At 35.7% G+C, this 15,844-nt stretch overlaps 1 protein-coding gene across 1 annotated transcript in view; it reads right to left on the minus strand.

The window, feature by feature from the left end:
- Positions 1-14,848, minus strand: part of LOC104401818 (ryanodine receptor 2-like) — a gene marked incomplete at both ends in the record, with an annotated part of 23,858 nt that extends 9,010 nt beyond the window's left edge. Inside the window, 12 exons of the mRNA XM_010009518.1 lie at positions 568-688; positions 1,904-2,009; positions 2,461-2,647; positions 3,309-3,444; positions 4,660-4,763; positions 5,858-5,990; positions 6,728-6,842; positions 8,289-8,562; positions 11,302-11,445; positions 13,172-13,277; positions 13,369-13,569; positions 14,050-14,848. Coding sequence (XP_010007820.1) covers positions 568-688; positions 1,904-2,009; positions 2,461-2,647; positions 3,309-3,444; positions 4,660-4,763; positions 5,858-5,990; positions 6,728-6,842; positions 8,289-8,562; positions 11,302-11,445; positions 13,172-13,277; positions 13,369-13,569; positions 14,050-14,848 — 2,426 coding nt within the window. The remainder of the gene's footprint in view (positions 1-567; positions 689-1,903; positions 2,010-2,460; positions 2,648-3,308; positions 3,445-4,659; positions 4,764-5,857; positions 5,991-6,727; positions 6,843-8,288; positions 8,563-11,301; positions 11,446-13,171; positions 13,278-13,368; positions 13,570-14,049) is intronic.
- Positions 14,849-15,844: the final 996 nt, after the last annotated feature.

Raw genomic sequence — 15,844 nt, forward strand, 5'->3', positions numbered from 1 at the left:
AGATAATCTGTGGTGCAATTATAATGTACTCTCTCCAGATACCCCAAAAAGCAATATACATCCTTTCCCTTTTATATCGATGCTCACATAGCTCCCACTATTGCAACTAATTATGCCTAGGCAGAAAACACAAAGAAATGCATTTGCATATGTATGTCACACCTATAACTTCACCATAGTTGCTGAGGAACAACTCTGGTGCCTTAGATCTGCTAGAAACAGTTGATAGGGTTAGAACAGCAAAAGCTAAGGATTATGTTATCAAGAAAAGAGAAAAATAGAAAGTATGCATTTTAAATTTCTTTTTAAAGTTGTAATAGATTTTCACGATTCAATTTAAATGAATGGGATTTACATCAGTGATTTAAGAGTACATAGATTATTGCTTATAGCATGGAGAAAAGTTTATGAAGCATGTTTGAAATACATGATTTCTCTTCTAATTCACATAATAGTTTAATTTATATGACATTTTTAAATACCACGAGAAGTATGAGTACTAATATGTCATTAAATTACAAAACATAAAAATGGGATGGGAGAAAAAAAGTAGAATAATCATTTTACCTTTAGCTATAGTTGGCATGTGGAAAGGAATACTAATTACTCCCACCAAATCTTCCAGTGGAATTAAAGACCGTAGAATTGATCTGATTCTAATGGCTTCCCCTTTACCAGCATGGATTAGCTAAGAAAAAGACAAATAACAAATTAACAAGGTCTTCTTTTTACCTTTTATACCTGTCCATGTTCTGACAACTTCCTGAAAGAGATACACAAGAATGACTGCTCTCAAAATCATATTATAATTTATAATGTAGATTTCACACAATCTGTATTTATTTGTTATATTTTGGGTGCAAAGTCCAGAAATCTAGATGTTTGAGTATTAAATAAGATTAAGCCCATTTTCATAATGGAATGTTGGGTAAAATAGGTGAACAAAAGCATTAAGAAAGTAGCCCATGGAAGGAGGGGAAAAGGAGAGCAAAAGCAGATTTTCATTTGATGAACAAGAGTTTTTCTGTCCTGGACAAATTATAACACTTTCAGGTATCTGAAGTTTTTTTACTTTTATTTTTAAAAAGGCAGTGAGACAGAGATTAAATAAATGTTCATATACTGACCTTATTATATGGGTATCTCTCTCCTTTCTCAAGTTACCAATCTCTGCACAAATCTGATACTAATCTATATGAATTAAGGCACACTTCAGCGTGAAATGAGAAAGTATGAAGAACTAAGAATTTCTGAAGAACAGGAAGATATTTTGAATAATAAAGAACAAATATTTTCAACTAGATTCAAGCTCTTAGGAGCTAAGTGGTAAGGGCTTGGTTTTATAGTGTCTAATTCTTTGTATCTAATGGCTGAAGATTACATCTTACCTTTGATATGATTTATTGGTGTGAATGCAGATACTGATGTGTATGTCCAGTGACAATGTTTATTCCCACATTTTAGATTAATGTCCTATAATATTTGCTCTTTTATATGCAATTTAAACAGTGTGTTTAAATCAGTATATGAAGAGAATAAAAACATGGTTTAAAAAAAAAATTAATCACTCCATCACAACGAATAGGGAAATCTGAGGAGTTTGATTGTCCTAATGGATGACCAAACAATTTTCATTACAAAATGTTGAAGACCAACCATAGTGAACAGTAATAAGAGAAACAATGGAATAATTCCTTTAAAAAGACCAGCCTCAGAACAGTCTACAGAAATTCCTTGCAAATTAGAAGATGAACACATTATTTACATTAAAATACTATGCAGTCATACCACTGCTTTAATACCTGATAAAATGTTAGTGTGAAAAAGCCAAACAACAAACCACCAAACAGGCAGTAAAACAACTAAGCTTGTACTTGCCAATGCATGAAGACATTAAACTTACGTGCATTTCAGGGGCACAACGTCCTAAGAGATCAATCAAAGCAGCATAAAAAGTCATGATTGCATTTCCCATGTGAATAGTGTCATCTTCTTGTTCTTCCATTTCACTGTAGTTAGTTAAAACGTTAAAATAATTAAAAGACTAAAAAACACAAGAAAGTTTTTACATCAGCACTAAAAAGAAAATCTGCTCATGGGTGTAAGTGGTGGACTTTTATCAGAATAACACAGAACGGAATGTGTCCCTAAAAGACTGCAGTGACATCTACTTTTTTACCATTTATCTGTCTCATTTTGCAGCACGGGATTGATTCTTAACTTACTGGCAAAGAACAAACAGAATTCTAAAGAGGATTTAATATTTAGAGAGAGTTACTTAATTTAACAGGGCAAAGGAAGCATTATTTGGTAGAAGATTTATCTCTACTCTCCATAGAATCCAAGGAAGAACCCAGCTGATAATTCACATATTAAACAAACAAGTCATTTCACAACTAAGATTAAAAACCCACAAATAAACAAAAATTATGGCAATGAAAGCAGTTCCACTGCACCTACAGGGTTTTACTAGATCCATTACTTGGGGAAGGTCCATCTCTTGTTGGATCTTCTGATATTTGTATTGCTTCCTCCATGGCAGCAAGCAAACCGTTGCCTCCTTCTCCTCTTAGAGCTGGACCAAAACATTCAGGTCGGCGGATAAGCAGTCTGACTACAACATTAGCATTCTCCTCCACACTCTCTCCTACCACACAGAAAAAATACCAGTATTTAAGATTATATCAAATGTTCTGAAATATAATTAAACAAAAAGGTATACAAAAGATGAACTACAAGGAAGTTTAAATATCATGACACAGTCACATAAACACACAAAAATACTCCTCTAATATTGTAATAAAAGCTATGAAATAAAATATGTGATTTAATTAAAAAATTAAATAGGGCCAAAGAAGTAACTATGTACTAAAGGATGTTTAAAGTATAACTGAAGATACTAATTTGTAGTACAGACTCACAGCCCAGTAAAAGAGTTAACGAGGGGACCAATATAGCAGTTAAACCCTAAAATCGGACTATCTAAATCTTCATTAAAAGATTGGGGATTTGTACTATGTCTAGCATGAATTTTATCATAAAAACATTTAAAAATCTGCCTTCCAGTGGAGATGTGGGCATTTTAAAGACTACAGTTGGATATAAAAAATTGGGCGTAGACTCATAGGACGCTATACGACTTGTGAAATAGGCATCTAAGTTATTGCTTGTCTTGAATAATTCTACTCTTTCTGTTAACTGTCCTTTAAATTAACATAAACTTACCAAGTTTACTTGTATTCTATTTTAAATAAGAAACTTATCTGACCATTAGAGGAAGTTAAAAAATTTATAGGCTCCTACTTTACCATTGCAAAAAACAGCAAAACGAAGAAAATCCAAATATCGCTCTCCTTCAACTGGATTCCATCCTATGTCTGGGTAGCCTTTAGAAATCAACAAAGGACAACTCTGCAGTCCACACCCAGCCAAGTAGCGAACCACCTAAAAACAAGATGAAAAAGATATTAATTGTGAAAAAGATGTATGGTTTCAAAGAGAAGCATCCTTGTATATTGTCTTGGATATGGCATCCACGTTCTATTACCCCCAAAAAAATCATATAGTACTCTGGGCAAATCAGAAGACCAGCCTCTTTCTCAGTTCACTTTCTGAGTCTTTTCCTACTTCTGCCATGAACTGTAACTCACAGGTCTAGTCTTTGATTTTAACCTTTTCTTTTCACTCTTTTTCTTCCTTTATTTTTAAACATGCAGCACTAAAACTCCCTGTAATCCAGACCTAGTCTCAGTAGTAGTTTTCAGATTGCCCTCTCCTTTCTGAATTGTAAGAATTGTAAGTATTCAACTGGTTCAAACACCTTCTTTCTGCTGACCATTCATAAGAATGGTAAGTTTAAAAATAACCTTTTAAACAAATATAGTCCATCTAATTATTCCAAGAAAGGCTCATCTACACTTACATTACTCCTGACAGATGCTTTCCTACAAAAGTTATAGCATCTCCAAAATTGGAGGTCTTAAAAAAAAAAATGGGAAATTTATTAACTTTCTTACTTTCCATTAGAAAGTGTTTTCTAGTGTCTATCTTAAATTTGTCTTTCCATTATTTAAGTTGCTTTTTTTATGCACTACTGATATAGTAACTATTATTCGATTCCTTACTGCAGCATCAATTTACATATTCTACACAACTGTCACATGCTCTCAGGAGTTTTTTATTCTTCAGTCTAATTAATCACAATTCCTTCAATCTTTTCTGAAGCATGAATGTTAAGAAAAAATACAAATAAATATCTCTATGAAAATTTCTTGTTTATTATAACAAGTTGTCACAAGACCTCTGGTAACCACTACTGCATTATGCCACCACTGCATGTCACCATCAAGACAGAACAACAATGAAAGATTTTAGCAATGAAATTTTGTTGGGTATGGACTCCATTATTCCGAAAGTAAGAGCTGCCCTTGAGGAAATTCCTTTTGGTTACACCCGTGTATGTAATACCCATAAACTCAGTTCAACTATCCAGATCACCAGCAGAAAGAACAATCAATCAGATCCTAATAGGGTTCCTCTGACAGGAACCTAAAACTCCCATATAATTCTTAGAATCTCAGATTTTGATTACTCCAGCAAACAGGAATTGTCCCCTCTCTACAGGGGGAAAAAGACATGCTTAATGAAGATGCTACCAACCTTCTCCAGATCAGGCTCCCTTAACGCTAATGCAAGTTCATTGTTATCCATCACAGAGGCTGCTGCAACATCTAAAGGAGTTGATCCTCGCATAGACGGAGAGGCTGTTAAAACAACATTTAATTTCAACACCAACTTAATAAAAACCCAACAAATTCATAGTAAATACAGTAACTAGCTTTTAAAATAAAATAAAAATTTTGTCATTAGTTAGCACATGATTGTAAGCATATCATTTATACCACTTCAGATGATTGTGCACTTGCATGAAATTTGAGACACTGATATGAAATCAAAATGTAACGCTAGAAAGAACTTTTCTTACACACTCATTCTCACTTACTCTCATCACATACTTTGTTTTAAGATGTCATTCTTTCTAATTCTCCTAAACTGACACAACTTTGTTTTCATTAAAAGATAACAAGGATTTTATATCCAACACAGACATTTTAGCAAATATATTGATATAGACAATACCTTTAAAATAAAAGATTACATGATTTCTATTTCTTTAAAAAGTGGCAGTAATTATAGCATTAGAAAAAGCTAAGGTTTTCATATTAACATTCCAAATACATTTGATTCGGGCACTTTCTCTTCAAAATGTTTTTCAGTTTATGCTTCTGTAAATAAAAGATAAATATATTTCCTCTATAACACCTAACCCTAGGGGGAAGAAAAAAAAAAAGGCAAATATTTTAGGAAAATTTCAAGGTTCATTTCTGGGCATCTATATAGGCATACCCAGGCAAATGAGCTCTGTATTCCTCCCACTGCCATAGGTGCATACTAAACAGTCTCTGGAAGAAAGTGAAGAGGATTAAGCTTGAGAAGTGAGAAGCAAGCCCTAATGAAATGCTGCCAAAACTTGTTTATGATTCTCTCCATCAAAACATGAGTGTATTCTCAAAACATGCAACCAATCACCACCTCTCTCTGAATGGCCAGGCACATACAAAAAAGCCTAAATTACCCCAATCCTACTACCAGGGGTTTGTTTGGAGTTATCAATACAGTTAATGAAGACATTTTTGCACTGGGTAAATGAGAAACCTCAACACAAGCAGAGTGTGCAAAGGATGCAGAAAACCACAAGTAGTTTTATTTATATATAACGTATGTATATATAAATCAGCAGAAAGTTTTAAGATTTTAGTTTTGGTTTAGAATCTAAAAAGACACACTTACTACTTACCAAGGCCAACACTGCTGTTTTCCAATAAATAGCTAAGATGATCAAACATAGCTTTTTGATTCTGCCTGCTGATGCGGCAAAAATAACATAGAAAACGACAGCAGTTTGCCACCATCTTTGGGAAAGTGATTTCCTAAGAAGCAAATAAAAACAGACTGAGGCTCGAACTCCGACAGGCATAAAACTTGCAGAAGATTACTTATCACACTAATATTTATGCATTATGCCTTTTATCACACTAATATTTATGCATTGTATTCCTTCCACCTCAATCAAGTTAACTGTTTAGGTTTCACACTGGAATCAGCTGGTATTTCTCAACAAGTAACTCACTCCTTAAGCCCTGAAAATCAAGAGGTATAAGCTTCAAAACCAAAAGCTGAGACCATAGAATCATGGAATTGTAGAATGGCTTGGGTTGGAAGGGACCTTAAACACCATCTAGTTCCAACCCCCTGCCATGGGCAGGGACACCCCCCCACTGGACCAGGTTGCCCAAAGCCCCGTCCAACCTGGCCTTGATCAATCACAAATTCTAGATTCAAACACGAATGTGAATGCTCAGATTCATAGAGTAATACTACACTGATTTTTAATTAGTTTCTAAGAAGATCTCGCCTTTAAAGCCCAGTAAGCATATAAAGTGCTATTGAAGTTTTTTTCTTTAAAGCATCTGAAATTACCATGCTAATTGTATCTTCCTCCAGAATGGAAGGGTAGATCCTTCTAAAAACTGAGTCAACTATTGTGCTAATGAAAATTAGCAAGAGGTTATATGGTCTCAGTATCTCCAAGTGGCTGCCTTACAGGTTTAAAGCTTTGCACAGATATATTCTAAACTCTCTGTCTTCTAACAGTGAATTGCTTTACCTTGGATTCTCCTCCACCAAGCACATTTACCATCACTTCCATGACAGTTTCATGCATGCCTAAAGCTCTCATGAGATTTGGGTGTTGGTAAAATACTTTATTATTCATGATGTCTCTACAAGAAAACAAAATAAAAATTGGATTAAAATGCTATGCATCGATAGTTTAGCTATTGTGTTATTTACAAAGCTGATTTAGTGTGCAATTCCACACCACTTGAGGTGAAAAATTACCTTGGGGACTTTTCCAGGTTGAGTCTCAAAACTCTTCTAATACTCTATTTTTCTACGCACATTGTGGAAGAACCTTCACCTTCCTTTTCCCATACTATAGCTATTACCCTAAACGCTACTTGATTACACCAGATTAGGATGGTATTCTATTTTCAGCAGAAATGCCATTCCAAATCTAAAATTCTTCTTTATTTTTTTTTTCCGCCCTCAGCTAAAACTCCTGGTATCAGGCAATGAAAATTTCAGTCTTACAAAGGATGAAAAGCGAAGAGTACCGTTCCATCACTCTAAAAGCTACAAATCCATATCAGTCATGCAACAGAATCCATGCAGTGTGTCTGATGTAGGTGTCACTATCAGAGTTTTTGACTCCACTCATTTTAGACTTCACTAGCTTATGTGAAATGTGACAACATAAATTTGAAGTACAAAGACAAATTTTGAAATACCAGTATTTTGTGTCTCTTAACAGATGGTGGACTTTCCCTTTTGCCAAAGCTTTAGCATGAGTACACTCAACAATGAAACAACCAGGGAACATTGATGGAATCTGTTGGCAAGCTAGGAAGGCATTGTTCATAATGACACTACAAAATTATTGTATAGACACTATTTGGATATTCGAGGTTTCCAGTAAGCTCAAAAAAAAAGTGGTACTTTGCACACCTTGCATTCCTGGCATTCTTTATACGCCATCTTTGTCATTGCTTTTGCTGATGTTTAATCTCACCAGATATCTCTTTGAAAACAGTCAGAGTGAAAAACCCAAACTCTTTACTGTTTTCTCCGATTGTACTCTTTATTAGGCTCTATTTCAATATTATTAATCATATAATCAGGAAAAACTAGACTGGGTGAACTACTTCATAGTTCAAATAGTACCAGCTACATTCAGTGCAATAAAAAGATGGCATATGTACAGACGCATGTGGACACAACTCCATTAGCTGACTGCTGGGGGAGTTGTATGTGTCAACAGCTACCTATTACTACACTCATATAAAATAGTATTCTTAATAAGATTCCACACAATCATACTATTTAAAATATGGTCACAAGATATATTTTGTAATATCGTAACACATTACATACGTACCTGTTTTCAACTTTTCTCACAAGAAGTCTTACATTTGTTTTTCTCCAAAAATGATACATGTAATGTTGCAAGGTATCTTACAACTGAAGATACTACATAACTCATATCAGTGTCTGCATTTATACACATAGACTATTCACATTCAAACTTCAGGTATAACCTTGGCAATAACCATACAGCAATTAACAACAAATATTCGTAAATAAAAAGATGTTATACTCCACTTATTTACCCTAATCCACGAATCATAAGTTTCTCTTCCTCCTTTCCCATTCTGACACTAAGCAAGGAACGGATTTGGCCGAGGGATGCCAGAAGATTGATTGTGTCTTCCACAGACACACTATTTATGGTGTAGGTCTTTGGTAGGGCTCGCACCAGGCCACCAATACCATCATATTGGCGATGTAGCAATACAAACATGGCCCTCACTAACTCCGGGTCTTCTATCACAGATTCCTGGGCCCAGCGTACCATTGTGTCTGAAATCAACTGTTGAAGAGTAGCTGTAAGAAAATACATAAACCACAAAATCATCATTAGTTGCTCATCTTTCTACTGGTAGTCCCTGAAAAATGCATTATGCAACATGAATTGAATAAATTAAATTCTTAAGAAGCACCTTTTTCTCGGTATTTCTTTAGCAGACTATCAAAGGAAAATAAAATCACACAGGAGAAGCAAAAGCCTATATTTAAAATTAAAATACAGATAATAAACCTGCTAACAAACAATTATGAAGACATACAAGATGCTCACAAAGTCACCAGGTTTATTTCTACATTATGCTTTCAAGATTTTTCCTGGAATTCAGGTATGAGGAGTTTTTTTAGATATTATGAAGTAAGAGTGGAAAAATATACTGGCAGCACATGTAAATGCTCTTTTATTGATTTACATGTATAAGCTCTGTATCCATGTACAAAACAGAATAATTTAACTTAGTCCTTTGCCAAAACCAAAGGTCCTTCAAAAGAAACAGAAATTAAGAGACTTTAAACAAAAAAAGGGCAAATCATCATTTGCATATTTTAAATTCAGCCTCCAATTAAGCAAGAAACTCATATCTGGTATTCTCACTGACAATCTTTATTAATTGGGATATGTTTCTCTATATATTTGGAAAAGTCATATACACAAACTATATAATGTCAGTAAAGATTTGAGACTACTGCTTTGAAAAATTACTCATGAACTAAGAGTCAAGAAAAATTATTTGATAAAGACAATTGAATAATATTCTTTTTCCCATCTCAGGGAACTTCCATTCACGCTTGCAAGACTCTGTCAGATCACTTTGGGATTCTCTTGAGATATTCTGATAGTTACACACTGGTCAATTTCACCTTTAGTACTTACATGACTAATCAATTTATTTCCTCATTAAGCAGGTAACAGCAAAAATTTGACAAGGGAAATGTGATAATCCCTCCTGAAGTAAAATGAACTCCCTAATAACTATCCTGATATTGAAGAAGGTGGCTGATGCAGACTAAACATCAAAAATGTTTTCAAATTAGAAATCTATGTGTTGAGACAGTAATATGATTTTGGAGTAAACTAGATGCAACTTCAGGCTGAACTCAAACAAACAAAAAGTACATAAAGAAAGATATTGAAGGGACAGGAGTTTACAGAAATTACATTGTTTAACAAAAGAAAGTTTGTGCTAAGATGTACTCATACAGGGTAACGGACAAAAAGAGTAAAAGTACTACATTTTATTGTTACTGTCCAAACACTGTACTATAGGGGTTTCCACTGTCACACAGCACAGTGTTTTTTGGAATAAAAACACTTTAAAAATAAGAAATGGATAAAATGACAGTTCAGAAGGACTACAATAAATAACAAGAAGGAACACAACAGTAAGTTTTCTTTGGTTTTGGTTGGGTGTTTTTTTTTTGTGAAGAATCACATGAGCAGACTGTCATTTGGTTCCTGTTTTAATAACTGCAATACTGCATCCTACTTGCCTGTGGGTCTGGCCATCATCTTGCTTGCAATGAAGAACCCAAGCATCCTAGCCACCATAATACTGTGTAATTAACTTAATACAATGCCATCATTCCACTAACATAAGTGAGAAAGAATAAGGTTTGTAGAGCTTTAAGCTTACTACAGGAAAAAAAAACATAACAGGAAACCATAGGATTCATCATCACATTCTGCACAGACCTAGCTTCTAACTGTTGTTGCCTGATAACAGAAGTAACAGTTACAAACTGCAAAGCTAGACGGCGCATTTTTAGGAGAACGAAGATACTTCTATTTAAAGATTGCTAAGCTAACACTAATAACTGGCAGCTAAGAAGCCATCTTATTGTAAATACCATAGGGAAATCTCATCCTGTAACTGTAGGCACTTACATTAGCAACCAAGTTAAAAGGCCAGTGTCCCCAGGAATTCTGTGTAATCAATGATGGAAAGCATTTTTTTTTACCAAAGTCAGAACACCTGAACTTTGTGTCAAGAAATTCATTCCTCTTAGTACGGTAGCAGCATAAAACATTAGGACATCTGAAAGTGACACCCAATAAAGGAAAAAGAAAAGAAACCCCACAAAACAAACAAACAAACAAACACACACAGAGGAAAAAAAAAAATAAAAGGAAAAAAAAAAGAAAAAATCCACTCTAATAAAATCAGCACAAGTAAAAAATAAAAAAAAATTCTATAATCAGTAATCAGTTGGCACTAAATGCAAAACTTGGACACCACTGACAATGATTCTTATCAAGATGGAAAGACAGAAAATATCAGAAAAATGACAGACCAACAATCACAGTCAGCAAATCCTGGTTTTTAGATTGGATGGGGAGGCTTCACCTAAATACAGCTTTGCAAATCATGGCCTAATTGCACAGTCTTCATTGATTTGGTAATCTCCATGCAAATACAGCTGCAATTGATTTTGCAAGCAAGTTATCATAATCAGGACCTTGCTACAATTATTAAGTCTATATCAATTTTACAAAAACCAAGATAAATTCTGGAAAATTTTGACTTGAAAAAGGATCAAGGGTGAAAAAGCCAGTAGAAGAAGTTTTCCACTGCATCCCACTGGGAAGCATATCTGCCTATCAAAAATTCCACCTGAGCTTGTTCTGAGAAAGAGTTACAAACGTCAAGGTGCACAGATACTGCACTAAGAATCCACCTGGCTTTGGCTGAAAATACTTCCTCCCATACTTCTTTTACCTTTTGGAATTAGGAAATAATAAACAGTTTTAATTTTGCTTACAGGATGTCTTATCATCATCATCGACTGGCTTCTCTGCTTGCTTCTTCTTCAGATACGTAACTTTTTCCATAAGGTATAGAAGGCGACCCCTAATGGTTAAATCATTGTTTCCATCCAAGGTTCCATCTTCATCTAGTTCAATCCCTGAAATAAAAAATATACACTAAATAGTCAAAGAATAAAATTAAATATATTACAGACGTATTATGTATCTTGTACGTACAAACATAATGAAACTGAACTATGTTGTTCTGTTCTGTTAGAACTATAAAATAGTTTGAAATGGGATATGCTTAAACAGCAGTTTGGAACAAGTATAGATCAGGTATATGCGCAAGACAAGAAACTTCAGATAAGGATCATGTAACCTTATTAATTTAATTTTGTATCATATATACGTTATTATGCATGAAATACTTAGTAAATACGTATCTGTGGTCAACTCCCCCGGTATGAATGTTTTCATGCTAACACTGACGCCTGTGTTTTGAACATATGTAGTTAAGAAGGGCAGATGTAGTCCCTACTGACCCAGTATGGTTCAGCTGATACTAGTAAAGACTAGGAAAATTTTAGGTAAAACATACAGAAGTGAAAGAACTACAGTTGCAATAAATATACTTCCTACTGACCAATCAGTAGAAAATAGCCTGCTCCACAATAGAGTAGCTCTTTCATGATATTCTAATAACAAGCATGAAAATGTAAATTAAAAAAATAATTTTAAAATAAGAAAATTGCATGTGAAGCTTTACAGAATCACAGAACTGCTGAGGTTGGAATTAGCCTTTAGAGATTGTCTAGTCCAGCCTCCCTGGCTCAAAGCTAGTTCAACTAAAGCAGGTTGCACAGGACCATGTCCAGTCAGGTTTTGAGTATCTCCTAAAGTTGAGACTCCACAACCTCTCTGGGAAAGCTGTTCTTGAATTCCATCACTCCTACAGTAAAAATAAACACATTTAAAAAAAAAAATAAAAATAAAAAAAAAAAAAAAAAAGAATTTCCTGTATTTCAATTTGTACCCATTGTCTCTTCTGTTGTCACTAGGCACCACTAACAAAAGTCTGGCTCAGTCTTCTATCTTTACCCCCTCCTGCCCAACAGGTATTTATATGCATCGATACATTTCCCCCATGAGCTTTCTTTTCAAGTTAAAAAACAGTATCCCTCTCAGTTTCTCCTTGTACAAAAGACGCTCCAAGAATTTAATCATCTTTGATGGCCCCTCCCTGGACTCACTCCAGTGTGTCCATGAATTTCTTGTACTGGGGTATCCTTGGGGACACAAGGGCCCATTGTTGCTCATGCTCACCTTGTTGTCCACCAGGACCACCAGGTCCTTTCCTGACAAGCTGCTTTCCAGTTTGGTCCCTAGCCTGTCCTTGCTGCATGGGGTTATTCCTCCCCATGTGCAGGACTTAACTCTTCCCATTGCTGGACTTCATGGGATTCCCATCAGCCCATTTCTCTCATGTTTTCAAGTTTACTCATTCAAGCATACATTGTACAGGAATTAAAAATTTTGACCTATACCTATTTATCTATTACTCCCACTAAAACAAGTTCAAAATAAAAGGGTCATCCAGATGTTTTTTCTGGGTTTTGTCTTTTTTTCTAGTTTCCAATGTAAGTTTTAAAATTAAGAGGTTTGTGGGGAGTTCTTTAGCAGTCTTGAATTTTATATGATGCTTCTTCATGACATTATATCATTCTTCTCAACTTATTGCATCTGTTTTTAATTGTCTGATTTTCTGCATTCTGTATGGGTGGAAAAAAAGGCCACTCTTCCCTCATGAAGCAAAACATTCTGCATTCCCTTCTAGTTTGACCAGATATTTGAAAAGTAAAAAGGTTCAGTAACAAGACTTACCACAGTGTGTCATTAGGTCTTCGTGGAATTCCAAGAGTTGATCCCGAATTTCTTCAGGGCAGGGGCAATCATTTTTATCATCTTTAAAGTTCAGCAGCATATTAATCTTAAAGAAACAAAGGAAAACTTTGAATTCAAACAAAGCTCTGCCACACGTAGAGCACAACAAAAAGTAAATTGTCTGTTCTAAGCTGTACCTGCTCCTGAGGTGGGGATCGAAATTCTTTTGTTTTTCTAGCTGTCAGGGCAGCAGACATGTTCAAGGCCTGCATCACTTCATTGTACCGGAAGCGTTGATTTTCTTGAAGCTTGGCCACAAAATCATCTGAAAATGCTACAATGGCTTCTATTCGGTGTCGTACTTGGCAATCACAAAGGTACTGGAGTAGATGACACATCTGAGAAACAGTATCATAAAAAAAAGAAGAGTTGGCAAGCTAATAAATATCTTTTACATGTTATGCAAATAAAGCAACCAAAATCTTTAATGCTGTCATTCAGTACATGTGAAGAAATCCTACACCAGCAATACCTAACATGTAAAATGTAAAACTTTAATAAAAGTTATATGAGAAAGAATTTACCCCTTGCTTCTAGGGAATTTCCTTTCTGTTTAGATCCATAAAAACAAATAATTCCCTGTTAATATCATTGGGAAAGTAACTCCCAATATATTTAATGAAACAACAGTTCTTTGATCTATGGTGAACAAGTTTATATCATTAGGAAGATACTAAATCCTGTTGTTTCATTAAGGAAATTACTTCTCTGTTTAACTAACATCAAAATGCTATATTCCTTGACAGTGAAATGATCAAACAAAGAAAAAAGTAATTGTGAAGAAATGGGAACAACCACTATCACAGCAGTATTGTTACCTGTAACTTAACGGGTTCTGGAAGTTTCATTTGAAGAAGCCCTTCCTTTGGCACTTGTTCCCCTCTGGTTTCTTCTTCTCCTTCTGACTTGAGCTCACCTGAACTCAGCTCTTTATCTGAGAAATCAATTTCATCCTCCTGGCTCATTCCTTCTTTGAAAACCCGGGGCTCAATCAACTGTAAGATGTGTTTCAGATCCCCACTGTGGAAGATTCCCATAATCAGGAGGGTATAAAAGAGTTTGATGAGAGGGACAAAGAGAAATTCTGTAGAACCTCCAACTGGGTCTCTGACATGGAGGCTGCCCTCCTGAACAGCTTCAGTCAGCATCTCTATGGTTTTGGCTTTTAAAGTTTCCAGAGGGAATTCAGGACTGAACTGAAAGCACTCACTGCTGATGCTTACAAAACTTGGAGAGGAGAACTGCATTCTTGGCCTTAATGAAGTGCTAAGTCCTATGCCAGGGAGGCCATGTTTTTTGTTTTCATCAGGAAACAAAGTAATACTCTTGGTCTCATCTGTCATTGGAACTATGAATTCATTATTCATCATTAACCTGGCAGTTGCATAGGTATTGAGATGGATGTCAATGAGTAAGTCGTAATATCCTGCACGTAATAATCCTGGCATATACTTATTCTCAATAGCATATAGGAGCTGAGATTCATCCACATGGCTACACATAGCATGGGCCACTCGATTGTTGCCTAAAGCACAAACAGCTGAATATAATCGGAGGGTATGGTAGTGAAATTTCAGCAATTCTTCTTGTTCTGTCAGCTCTAAAATATCAATTGTCCTGGAGAGAAAAACAAACAAACAGTAAATTCTGTATTAGTGCAAAACCCTACTTAAGTGAAGGAATTAAAAAGTCTCCCTAAGAATAACTTTGGCACAGTGTCAATTCTAGGGATGACTTTTTCCACATTTCAGTTTTCATGTGACAAACAACGTCAACCTAAGAATCAAGGACTAATAACAAAGTTGAATCAGAATTTTTTTCAGGTTGCTCCTACTGTACAACTTCAATTCTTTTCAGTGGGGAAAGATCAAAATTATTTACTTAACACAGAATATTTCTTCATACTACAAAGAAGAATTTGGATTTGCTGGTAGATATTCAAGGATTGCTGGTTGATATTCAAGGATCACCCGCTACAGGCTCAGAAGCATTGCATCCCGACTAAAAGGAAGTGCAGCAGGAGGGCCAGGAGACCTCCATGCATGGATAAGGAGCTGCGGAGGAAACTTAGAGGAAAAAAGCTTACAGAAGGTGGAAGCAAGGACAGGCAAACTGGGAAGATTACAGGAACGTTGTTCAGGAAGCCAGGGACCAGCTGTCTGGGAAGCTAAGGCCCAGTTAGAATTAAATTTGGCAAGGGATGTCAAAAATAACAGGAAAGGCTTCTATAGGTACGTAGCAAATAGAAGACAGACTAGGGACAACATGGGCCCTCTCCGGAAGCTATCAGGAGAACTGGCTACCCTGGATTTGGAGAAGGCTGAGGTTCTTAATGACTTCTTTGCCTCTGTCTTCACTAGTAAATGCTCAGACCACACTACCCAAGTCTTGGAAGGCCAACGCAGGGACTGTGAGAATGAAGACCTTAGGCCCACTGTAGGAGAGGATGAAGTCCGAGACCACCCTAAGAACCTGAACGTGCACAAGTCCATGGGACCTGATGAAATCCATCCACGGGTGCTGAAGGAGCTGGCAAATGAAGTTGCTCGGCCACTGTCCGTAATATTTAAGAGGTCATGGCTGTCAGGTGAAGTTCCAGGTGACTGGAAGAAG

Source organism: Nestor notabilis, unplaced genomic scaffold (assembly GCF_000696875.1).
Source record: "Nestor notabilis isolate BGI_N333 unplaced genomic scaffold, ASM69687v1 scaffold16342, whole genome shotgun sequence".
In the NCBI taxonomy this organism is placed as follows: Eukaryota; Metazoa; Chordata; class Aves; order Psittaciformes; family Psittacidae; genus Nestor; species Nestor notabilis.